We start from the raw sequence: 12685 nt of genomic DNA on the forward strand, positions 1-12685 counted from the left end.
AATTGATAAAACATTTTAGACACCTAGTTATAAAGTTAACCTCAGAGATCATTCCATTTCGTCTCTAATGAGCTTAAGACGCTTCATTTGGTTGCTATCGCATATTCACATAAACGATAACTCTACTATGCCCGATCAGTGACTGAATTTGTCACTGTCATTTGGCTGTCTTGTTTTTAGGGTTACAACACCAAGTAACATGATAAATCAGTCTACCAAAGAGTGTTCAGAAGTAGATTCGTGACGACTTGGTGGTGGTACCATCTCCTATGTTTAAAAATCAGAGTGCATATTGAGAAAAGAAGTTACTTTTATGTTAAATATACTAATCTGACTGAACTATATGAATTTTATTTTACTGACACAAAATTATAACCATGAATGTTATAAATGATGTTACTGAGCGATATAGAAAAAAACATTTGTCATGAGTAATTACAAATATGCTTCCATCTTAAACTAATTCATTGTTTGAAGAAATTAGTTAAAACAAAGCCGCCATTAAATTTCCCGCATTTGTATTTATGCATCACTTTAAATAATGTTTCGCTTACAGATACTGATTTGTGTTAATTAACAACAATACGCGAGAACATGTACATGTGTGTTCCTTAATTAAGAATATAAATTTACCGAAACGCTTTTAATTGTAAATTAAATCCCGATGCAATTAGCAGTCAGAAATGTGTGTATTTTTCAATAAGACCGCGAAAAGAAGTTGTTATTGTAACTGAATTGGCCTTAATTTACAGAAGTTTTTTTTTAATTGGTAATTGAATCAGCATGTTTCTTTGCCATCCGGGAATTTAATTAAAACTTTCCTATTAGAATCGTAATATTCGATTGCGGAAATTATGTTCACACAGAAACTTGTAATTAAATTAATTAATCTATTCCCGATAGTTTTATTGTAAACGTGGGTTAAATATTCTGAGAAAATCGTCTATTATATTCGATTTTTCTAGTCTGTACTTCAATAGATTGCGATATGGTTCATTCAATAAAATAGGAGGCCTTTGGAAGCGGTGCATTCAAATAGCAAATACTTTTACAATAACAAACAATACACAAGGATATTTCTATTTACATTCTAGTCTTTTTGTCTTTTGTAAATTTTCGTAGTAACAATTTCTGTAGTCAGGTGTTCGCTATTTACTTTTTCTCTTTTTATTAAAGAGGTTATTTGAATATCAATGTTTGTATTAATAAATTTTAAGGTTTATTGGATTATTTATTCAAGAGTCAAAGACTTTTGTACTTCAATTGTTACAGGATCTCTCATAACTTGGGACGATTGGACTGCCTTCTTTCTATCACCTCATATTCAACCGGTCTAGGTCAATAACAATAAGTCTGGGTAATAAGCAGTATGAGGTAAAGATTTATTAGGCTGAAGCTGGCCGTCTGGGAGCTCTGGCACAGAAGCTGTGGTTACTGACTGGGAACAAGGACCTGCTTTCTAAATAATTTCTTCTCATATTTGAACCATATGACGTTCTACAGAATATATTGGATTGCATCAGATACAACAATTGGTTGACCTACTGCCTTATATTAAGTAAATGACACACCACTTGTGTACATATGGTGGCCTCTAAAAGCTACATCTTGGTTGTCCGGAGCCTCTGGTACCTTCTCGCATTTCTGTAGACTATGCAGTACTTGACCACAGTAGATGTAGACTGATTAACTCTTCTACCAATTTCTCTAATGAAACGATGTCTTACACAAGATTTTCTAGAACATTGGCAAAATACTTTTTTAACAAATGCAGGTGTGAAATTATTAAATTTCAAAAGTTAGGAACATTTGAGAAAAGTTTTCTGTTATCTCGTAATAAAAATATAAAAAATAAAATGTATTGCGTAAATATACACGACACAATAAATTTAACATGAATCAGTAATTTTTAATTTTCAAATTTATACATATATAAAATTTCGTACATTGTATGTCCTCCATGGTCATCGATAACTATTTGACACATCTTGCACCCACCGTTTTATCAATTTTTAATGCTCGATTGAATTTAGGTCAGGTGACCTCGGTGGAAGCGTTTCGAGCTGTTCGAGCACAAATCCTGAACGATGAGGATGAGTATTGTCGTGAACAATAAACATGTTCTCGCCAATAGCATTTTGAAAATTTGGTCCCCGTGTTTTTAAAAATGTACAATTCATTACGGCAGTTATAACAAATTCCTCCTCAAACTATAATGGAACCCCCATGAAATAGTAAAATTCTTGAATACTTCAACGATTTCATGAAATACTTCGCCTGAACCAGAAGCACACTCGGCAGTCATTATTGTACACCCCAATTAAACTTCCATTTGTGAAAAGTATAGATTTTCATTCTTCCGTTCAGTGAATGTGAGACCTTGCCCATTCCAGTCGTTGTTATTTGTGGTCGTGGGTCAAATAGAAGCGTAGCAATGATCTTCGTTAACGAAGGTCAGTAGGGCCTACTGACTCTAAATCGTAAATATCGATATTATTTTTCTATAGTGTTTCTTGATCTTTCTGAAGTAAAGTCTGAAGTTTGATAGAACTGAGTAGACAAACGAGGAATAACATTTTGTACTACATTTAGTCTAGCAGCTATTTCGATCTCATTGATCTCAGATTCCAACATTCCAATCGCCTTACTCCTTTATACTGGAATTAATTTACATCTAGGTATAATTATTCGAACAAATACCCGTGCAAACATTACTGAAATCAATTATAAATTAAATGCCTATTGTATTGACTTCTTTAAAAACCCATATTGTTTTTTTCTTTATTTTTTTATGTTTAAATAAATAAAATAATCATTGATTACAGTACAATTAAAATAGACTTTAATTCATAAAAGTTTAATAACTAATTTTCGAGCATGACTTTATTAGCGGATGACCACTTTGATTGTATGAAACCAATTGTACGGCAATATCAATTGTGAATTTATTTGATACATTTTTTATATTTGTTTAATAAAATGATTTCATAATATACTCTTTTTTGTGCTTCAAAATGACAAATGTTTAATTTGTTAATACATTTTTAGTTTGTGTAATTTCTTAAATTAGTTTAGATGAATAGTGTTTCATCATATAAAATGCCGACAAAAAATAGGAAATATTGAATATTCATGACCTTAATTGAATACTTTTGAAATTTTTCTTGTTTAATATAAAACGTATTTATATGGCGAGTGTTCCAAGCCTACTACTTTTCAAATATATGCTGTGTATTTACCACACTATAGAAAAATTCAAAACAATTTCTTATTAATGGTAAATGATTTAAACATTTTAGTTATTTTACATTATTTAAGTAAGTAGTACCAATAGGGCACTTGGTATGATTCAAGTGGTAAGTACCAAGTCGAAGTTGCAATACTGATGAGAACATCACAAACTGTGACGAGCAGACTTGTAAGGAGACAAAGAGAAACGCATGGTGTTCGTAGAAGACCTGAACAGGATAGACCAAGGTGGGACATCATAATATCGGCCACCTTGATACTTCGCCGATTCCACATCGCCACTTGAAGAGTTGAAGATTATCTGCTAGAACCACTAGAAGTCGACTTCAAGCCGGTTTAATGTCTATAAGGCCGCTAGGAAGAGTACTCCTCACTGGTCATTACCGGCAAGACGCGAGAGTGGCAATATTGGGTGTTCGAATGGAACGCCATGCTGTATTCTGATGAGACCAGATATAGTCTGTATAACAATTCGAGACGAATTGGGATGTGGAGGTCAAGAAATTTTTCAAGGCATCGTGGATTTCTCTAAGAAGTTCTCGCTTTTAGAAGATTCTCGATAATGGTTTGGCGTGACGTTGCTCTAGGTCGCCAAACGCCATTGCACATTTGTGACGGCAACATGAACAATAAAATGTACAGAAGAATCATCATCACAAATATTGTCAACTCCATTTCCGAAGATGTGGGGAACTTCTTTTGTCATCGATGTCATCCCATCGAACACGTGTGAAATATTGTTCAAAAGATGTTAGACGCTCATGAACCGGCTCCTACCATACTTCTGCCTTACCACAAATCTGGGACAATATAATATTTCTCAAGATATGATTGACAATTGGTTATGGAACATGCCTCATCGTATTCAAGCTGTTGTGGAAGCTAGAGGTGGCTCTACAAGATATTGAACAGTTTTTCAAAATCTTTCATTTTGCTATTAAATTTATTTTAATTTTTTGTTAGATAAAAGTCGATGCATTACTGGGTTATATTTTATTTGTGTAAAAATCAACCTACGTACTTAATAAACATTTGAAAATTTTTAAACATTCCTCCTTTTAACTGAACTTTAATAGTACTTGCTACATTTGTTAAAGTTTTATAAGTAATCAGTTTTTTGTATCAATCATATTAAAGTAATTCTTTCAAAGTATTTAGCAAGTTTTTTTCTATTTGGAGACGCCCAAAAGAGATTGTTGTTGTCATAACAGCATATTATTTTTATGTATGTCACTTTACCAAAAAATACCTTAAAATTACCTCGAATATGTTACGTTTCTATTTTATTGGCATTGCTGTTCCACTCTCCCATACCGCCGCACAAAGATGGTATGTGACTAATAGAATGCACATTGTGGCAATAAAGCAGTGATCAAAGAAATATTTTAACCACTTGTTATATACAAAAAAAAAAATCACTAAACAAGCGGGCTTCCGGGTGCGTGTTTTACGATTGTAGAGATGATACGGTCCACCAGGCCGGTGACACAGACGATTCGTCCTTTGGAATACCGGGCCTGGCTCTCCACTCGAAATCCTGCTCACAATCCCGGAATTATTAGATTTGCTTGTCGGTTCGTGCGCCATGAAATCCTTAAAACGCGAGGGAAGGATAAACCGCCCGGTAAATTTATAAAGTTTAATACGTTTTATATTGCAGGATTTGTGGAGTTTTTTTTTTTTGGAGGGGAGAGGTTGGGAATTTTGTCGTGATTAATTCAATTGGTTCGAACATCGATGCGTAGAATTATGAAATAATCTTAGAATTTGGATGTTGTTAGTGTTATTACAATGTAGGCGTTTTGGGGGCGATGGGGGGTTCGGCGTGTGCGAGGGATTTTTTATTCGTTCAAATATGGATCAGCAAACCGATTTGTATGTGCAATATACGATATGGGGTATTTGGGGAAATTTTATACAAATTTTTGTTGCGATTAATTCAATTAAACAACGATCCATGAATTTATAAAATAATCCCCCTGGAAAATAGACATTACATTATTAATAGTTTATTTTATGCTAACATAAGTCGATTAAACGGGACGCAAATAATTTATCGTGTGTTTTGTTAACGAAATTTTCATTAAACGAATGCACGCAAGCTTATTTAAAATATATTTGCAAATTATTTGTGTGTTTTATGAATAGTTTATGGCGTGGTGATTAATTGTAATGTGAAACTACATCAACGTAGGTAATGAACGATTTCCTGTGACGATTATTACTCATAATTTATCGAGTTCAGTGCCATTAATAAATACTATGTAATTTGTGCATTGTTTTATATTTTATTGCGAAATGGAATAATATGCAAAACTGATTCCGTTAATAATAAAACCTTCTACACATGTTATTAAAATGTTCTGATATACCGACTACATTTTTATTTGCGTAGGCAACAAAGTTGATATCGTGCCCGCGGGAGAACGTTTATTTCCCATCCCCTTTATTATTCTTATGCAGATACGGAAACACGTTCCAGAAGGCACAATTTTTATTTTTCATGTGTATTCAATATGACGATGTGTGTTATTACATCGCTGACGGAAATTAAAAGTATGCTCCAGAACCAGCATATGCCACAATGTTGCTCGCTGCGTTCGTTTCAGGTGTTACATTTCTATGTGCACGTTTTTTTCTATTATCGGTTGAATTAATTTCGACAGACTGTTACGGGTTTTGTTCGTTTTTGATGCTTCAATTCATAATTGAAATTTTCCTGAGCTTTAATTACAGAAAAATAATAAGAGATTGTGTAGAGTGTTCATTGTGGACCCCCCAAATAATATCTGATACGGTAACAACAATTTTCTCAGAATGTGTCTCTTATTATTTTAAATTTTAATTAATAATTAAAAATGTGATAGAAACTTTAAAGTATCAAATCAAATTAACAAATCTAATGAGGGAAGAGATAACAAGTTTTGTTATCATTTATTCTTCCTTCTGTTTCATCTAATGTAGTTGATGGTACTATGTTTGATATTTATAATGTAGACCACTGATATCTTGGTTAACTTCTTCATTTATTCGTTCCAAAGAGATTATTAAAAATAATTTCTCCAAAATATTTTACTTCAACTATTTGGCTTTCTAGTAGTCATTGACTGTGTCCCATCTTGTTTACATCATGTAACATTCACTGAATTTTTTGTAGTTCTTTTGGTTGGATTAATGAAAAAAAAAACAGTAAAAACAGTAACAATACCTTCTCGTTTCTAGTGATTATATTTAAGTAATAATTTCGACCCTAGTGTTGCTAAATAATTCACCTGTAGTCTTAGTTGGTAAAATATTGGGTATTATATAATATAATTAAAAATACGTATTATTTCAAGTTGGGAAATAAATTATTTTCAATTATTGTAACACAAACAATTTTTATCTGGTTTTTTGTTGTTTCAACAATATACCGCAATACAAAATGTCGGTGAATTGCGTGAACGGATCACAACGGCTGTCTATAAACTGCGTCTACGGATACAGCAGCAAAAGGAACGTTGGAACTAGTGCAACGAAATTGGATAAGACGGCCCTAAGTTTGCTTGCAGGTCAATGGAGAAAACTTTGAACAGCTTTTGTAGAGTAAGGTTTGTAACAAACTTTAAAATTTTTATCTCGTTTTCTGTTGAACTTTTATTAGAATTTTTTTTAAGAAATCGACTCATTATCTGGTTAAAAAATTGAGTTTTGAAACACGCTGTATATAAGTTAAAATTTCGACTGTTTCTAAATTTTTCACCTCTAGTCCTAGTTGGTAAAATATTGAGTAATATTTGACATAATGAAATAAAAATATATCTAATTAGTTCAAGTTGTGTAAATTAACAAATTTTAGAATGTAGAGACAACAAGTTTTGGTTTTCAAGCTCATCTGTTTTTATTTATTCCTCCTTATATCATGTTGAATGTAGTTAATGATGATATCATAATGTTTGATATTTATTTGCTCATTCTAAAGGGAAACTTGAATAGTTTGCTTTCGTCGATCAACTACCTGATAATCTTCTAACACTTTTTGAAATGTATCTTTTTTGTAAATATAGTCTATTTTGTTCACAGAACAGAAGATACATTGGATTTTTTTGTCATTCGTTTGATTTAATTATCGACATAAAAACAGTAAATTCAACAGCAAGTATGTTTAACTTCTAATTTTGAATCTAGTTCGTCACAATAAGACCGTCACGCTGACCATTAATGGTAAAGCAGTCGAAGTCAGCGTGGATAAAGTTAAGCCAACCTACATCTCTCCTAATGATGATTCTCAACCGTCATTTTCATTGGACCCTGGTAACTCTACTTCACAGGAGGGTAGTGTAGCACTTTTGCCTATAATCCGACAATTTCGTAATCGCCTTTTCACCACATCAGATCAACATTGCCTTTAGGGGATCAACAAGAAGGCGGCTGAAAAAATGGTTGCCAGGCAGCAGACGTAAAACAAGTAGTGTAGTAGACTAATAGTCTTTGAACTAGGTCTTTTTTGTATCTATGTCCTATTCGTATGGAATTTTCAAAATTAATTTGTGATTTGGTGGTATAGCAATATGTCCTGTATTTCAACATGAATTTTCACGGATGCTTTTAGTCATCCAATTTCAATTCATGTAAGAGATCTGTTTTCATGTAAAACTTTGAGAAATATGCCGAAGGATGTCATCGGATCTTGGTATTCACCTTTGAACTAAGAAGAATTTTTGGCAACGCAGTATTTAGTTTACTCCCACTCGTAATTTCAAACTTTAGTTTTTCCACTTACAATTTTGTAGTGACTTTCATTATCAATATTGTCTTTGACATAAGACTTCTGAAATTCATCCTCATAGATTATTAGTTCTTTCTGATTGGAACTCTTCTAGTTTGATAAGATAACTCTTTAGTCATACAGGGTTAAATTATACTTTTGAATCTTGTTTTTTCATTCTTCTATTGAACATCATTTAATGATTTACAATTTGGTTAAGGAAGGGCAAACATTATTGGGTTTTAGTTGCTTTGGTACATTTTCTCATATATTTAGATCGATATAATTAATTGAGTTAATATTAAAACAATTGATACTTAAATTTAACAATAAGTCATATTTCCTGTTCCTCCGATTTGTTTCTTTAACAACACTAGATAATAATTGGTAAAGAAAACTTAAAGGTAAGATGGTTCCATTAGATAACAATATAGCCAAGATAAACACAATTAAATGTATCTGGTTTGTAAACAGGAATAAGATACAATGTATATATAAATTTTAATTCTGTTAACATGAGAAAGAACGGAATGTCTTTCAAAGGAAAAGTGTAGCGATAGAAATAAAAACAAGATTATTTGAGACCAACAAGTTCTTTCGAATGGTCTCATGAAACCGATTGAATTTTCCAATTTCAATAATCAGAATTTGAAGTGAAACGGCTCCGTGATCCAAACAGGACAAAATAAAAGATCCGGAATCGGTTTAAAACAGTAAGTCAAGAAATCTGCATTCTAAATCAGTGCACATCAAAACTTTTAATATGGATCCCAGAGGTTTCAAATATTCGAAAGTTTTATCAATATTTGAGCAACAACTCGGAAAAAGTGCCTCGAGAGTAAAACTGCCACAAACTTATACCGTAAATTTAAAACTATCACCATCCAGTCATTAAATCACAACTAATAAAAACTTTTTAAACCACTACAAACTTGATTTTACGTAGCAATTGTGGTATAAGAATATGCCTTATTAGATAGAGAGAGACCCACACATAAATTTTCTTCTTGTCCCACGGCCTAGTTTCGCACCGTGTTCTACTTCCACATCCGATTTGCAATCAGTACGTAGAAAACGTTGCATGGAAGTTTGCCAATAACTGGGCCGTTGTGCAAGTTGTACATGTAATGGCACCAGCTCCCTAAATGTTAACCACTGATAGTAAAGGAATAGGAATAGGAAAGGTGCACCGGCAGGAATATGAAACTAAGTTCGGACGATTAAACTTCGCTTGGAGGATATCGGAACGGCCATCTCAATTGATGGCGACCAAGTAAAATGTGTGGAAATTGCTGAATTGAGGCGATGCACTGGGTATATTGAATGTCCGGGTTAATTTGGGTTACAGAACCAAGTTTAACATACGGACTGCGTCTAATAGCAAAATTTATGGAAAACAAACTTCTTAGATAATTTATATTCGTCACTGTTAAATACATTTTTTAAATTAATTAAATATCAGATCACATGTGAATGAGGTTTCAACATTTATAAAAAGGAGAAATAATCTTGGATTCGAATAGAATAAGAATAAGTGTCTAAATAATTTAATAATTGGTGAGGCGCATTATATATAAAACAAAACGCATAATTAACAACATAGAATTCAAATATCAGTACTTTTATCTCTTTTAAACGAAAAATCTTCATTACTCTTTAAAAATAAAAGACATAGCCATCAAAATACTTTGACTATTAATTATTGTATTTCCCCTTAGCCAATTAAATTTATCGTTCCAATATATAGTAAATTCACTTTTTTTTGTCCTATATATTAAATTATGAATTGGTCGATTTAATTCTTTAGCAACAAACATTTTGTCACAGAAACTTTAACTGAAAATACATATTTAATTAATAAATTGAAATTTAATATAAATAACACTGTTATTGCAAAGTTATAATCTATTTTAAAGAATAAACGTGTAAAAAATGTATTTTTTAATGTTAAACTTATGTCAATAAAATCATTTTCATAGATGACGCACTGCCTTACCTGCCTCATCTGAGTAGCCTCGACTGGTGAAATTCACGGCGAATCCCATTTTGTTAGTCTGGATATAATGGGTTTAGAAAGTCATTTTAGTTAAGAAAATAAGGGTTTCGACCCCGTTTTTACACAATTTGTTATTTAAGAGAACCATATTAAATTAAAACTAATTAAATTTAAAGATTAATGCTGAGCAGTGTCTGGACAAGCCTCCGGTGACGAGGTCATGCGGGATGCATACTCTAAAAATGGGAGGGTTGATAACATTTGGTGGCAAAATTTGATCAATTTAGTTAAGATACTTTTTGCATTTTCCCATTTTAAAATAGCTTTATGAACTCGTGAATTTCAAAACTAAGAAACAGTAATAGTAATAGAAAATAGAAGATCAAACATTGAGAAATTATATTAATGATTTTGTAATTAAATACTTGTACGTAATAAATTAGTTGTAGGTGGAAACCAACAAAGTACTTTTCGTCGATATTGATTTTAGTTGAATCAGCGAGACATCGCACGTACGTAAATTATTTCTCAGTCATTAGAACCTCGTCAGACGTGTAACTCAATCAACCTCTACAACATCGTGCAAGTTTATTATTCACGGCATATAAAGGAAGATATATCCAGATTGATTAGGAGCCTGCATCTAAGATAAGACACACACTCCGCTCAAGTTGAAATGTAATTTGTTTGTCGACGTCGTCTGTCTGCTATTGTCGGGTGCATGTATTTTCCACTAGATTTCCATTAAAATACCAAACGCACTGTTTATAATGCATTTTTGAGATATCAACATCAGGGACTGTCAGGCGTTGTCTCATAACAATTTTCGACTTGACACAATTAAGGGGCGTACCTAGTGCGAAATTTTTAAAAATTGAGAATGCATATTTGCATTTTAAGATAGTCTATTTATTGAAAAATAACATACCAAAATTTCTAATGATTATCTCAAATAGTTTTTGTGTTACAGCCTTCTAAAAAGTAGCCACTCAACAGTTAGAAAGTTACGTTTACCACAGAGCGTACTACACAATTATTGTTCGGGCTGTAATAATATTTTGTGAAATTTTAATAATTTAGTGAACATTTTTTATCTTTATTTAGTTATGAAACACCCTGTATATTCGACTATTTTTTTTAACTTTGTTCTTTAAAAATGCTCTCCAAATATGAGCTCTTAATTTTTATAGGAAGGATTCGAATCCCAATGCGTACTGATTTTAATAATTGTTTATTGAATATTTTAAATTAAATCATTTAAGTCATGAATTTTGGGATAATTCATTATCTATTTTAGAAAAATAAAAATCACGTTTTTTTTAGGCCATCACACTAAGCGTACCACTTAAGACCAATTTTATTTAAGAAAGACTTTCCATTTCTAAAATATTTGAAACTTTTCACGAGATGTTAAACCGGAACAATTCCGTTGGATTCGGTTGGATTCGGTCCAATTCGAGCCGCAAGTGACAATCCATCGGAACTTACCTTTATCCTATATTAATAATTTATTTTATATGAAATTAATTTCAAAATAAGTCAATTACAATTAGTTACATTTATCGTAGTTTTTATAAATTATTTTTTAAAATTTAATTTAATTTAAAATATTATTAATTTTTCTGTACCACTTGATTTGGCTATAATATATTTTCGATTGTATATTGTTTCTAAACAGGTTAGGTTACCAACCAACAATCGAGTAGTTATGTCATTGTAAATTATTTGTCGTACACGTATCCAAATTTTTGCACGTAAATTACTAGCGATGGAGTCCTCCAAGGAGAGAGACTCCGAAACTGATAACGATGATAGAAAAACCATGTCTGGTAACCCATATTTATTTTTCTTGAAATCTTTTCGAAAAACGCATAGTGGGGTCAAAGGCTCCGAACTTTCGAAACTTGGAGCGGAAAAATGGAAGACAATGACGGACGACGAGAAGCAGCCGTTCTACGACTTGGCCGAGAAATCTTACGCGCGCAGCAGATCGAGACGCAGCAGGTCCAGAAGAAGCAGGTCCAGGCGGGGCAGCTCGAAACGGAGCAGATCCAGACGCGGCAAGAAGAGGAGGAGAAGCGGCGGAAACTCTGCAGATGACGAGGACGATGATTTCAACTTGGAACTGAACCTGGCGAAACGTAGGGGAAAGAAACGTTCCAAGTCGGTTAGGAGAAGGAAGGCGAAAAGGAGGAGGAGGGCTACTCTCGAATCCGCAGATGAAGACTCGCTGATTGATAACCGTATAAAGACCGGCAATACGAATCACGGTGCGAACGGAAACAAACTTAATGTCGAAAATGCGTCCCAGAATTTGGACGCGAAGTCCAACGACATTAAGGAGAAGAATGTGAGCAGTAAGCTGTGATGTATTTAATGTATTTGTTATTGCACCCGTTTGTGAGTTTAGTCGTGTATTTAAGATCATTGAGAATGGTTTTTTTAAATCAAATAAAAGATATTTTTCGGATAAATATTGTATTTTTTATTATTTTGGTTATTTTTTAATAAAATTAGGTTATATTGCATGTACATGAAAAAAATGACATGTTGCTAAGGCAAATAAGAAGTCACATAACAAAAGGCCTAAGGTTGGTAGTATGCCCCAAAAATAAATATTAACAGTGGGTAACATTTTGAGGTTATGTTTCATTTGAATTATATTAATTTTCACGATGGTTAAACATAATATT

The 12685-nt window shown here is 32.6% G+C and overlaps 1 protein-coding gene across 1 annotated transcript; it reads left to right on the top strand.

Annotated features, from left to right (window-relative positions):
* Positions 1 to 11760: 11760 nt before the first annotated feature.
* LOC126266486 (uncharacterized) lies at positions 11761 to 12360 on the top strand. The gene has a single exon (XM_049970565.1). The coding sequence runs from the start codon at positions 11761 to 11763 to the stop codon at positions 12358 to 12360; it is 600 nt and encodes a 199-aa protein (XP_049826522.1).
* Positions 12361 to 12685: the final 325 nt, after the last annotated feature.

The sequence above is a fragment of the Aethina tumida genome, chromosome 1 (genome assembly GCF_024364675.1).
Source record: "Aethina tumida isolate Nest 87 chromosome 1, icAetTumi1.1, whole genome shotgun sequence".
In the NCBI taxonomy this organism is placed as follows: Eukaryota; Metazoa; Arthropoda; class Insecta; order Coleoptera; family Nitidulidae; genus Aethina; species Aethina tumida.

Bases quoted from the DNA above. Each gene is read 5' to 3' on its own strand.
- LOC126266486 (XM_049970565.1), top strand. From the start codon at position 11,761: ATGGAGTCCTCCAAGGAGAGAGACTCCGAAACTGATAACGATGATAGA.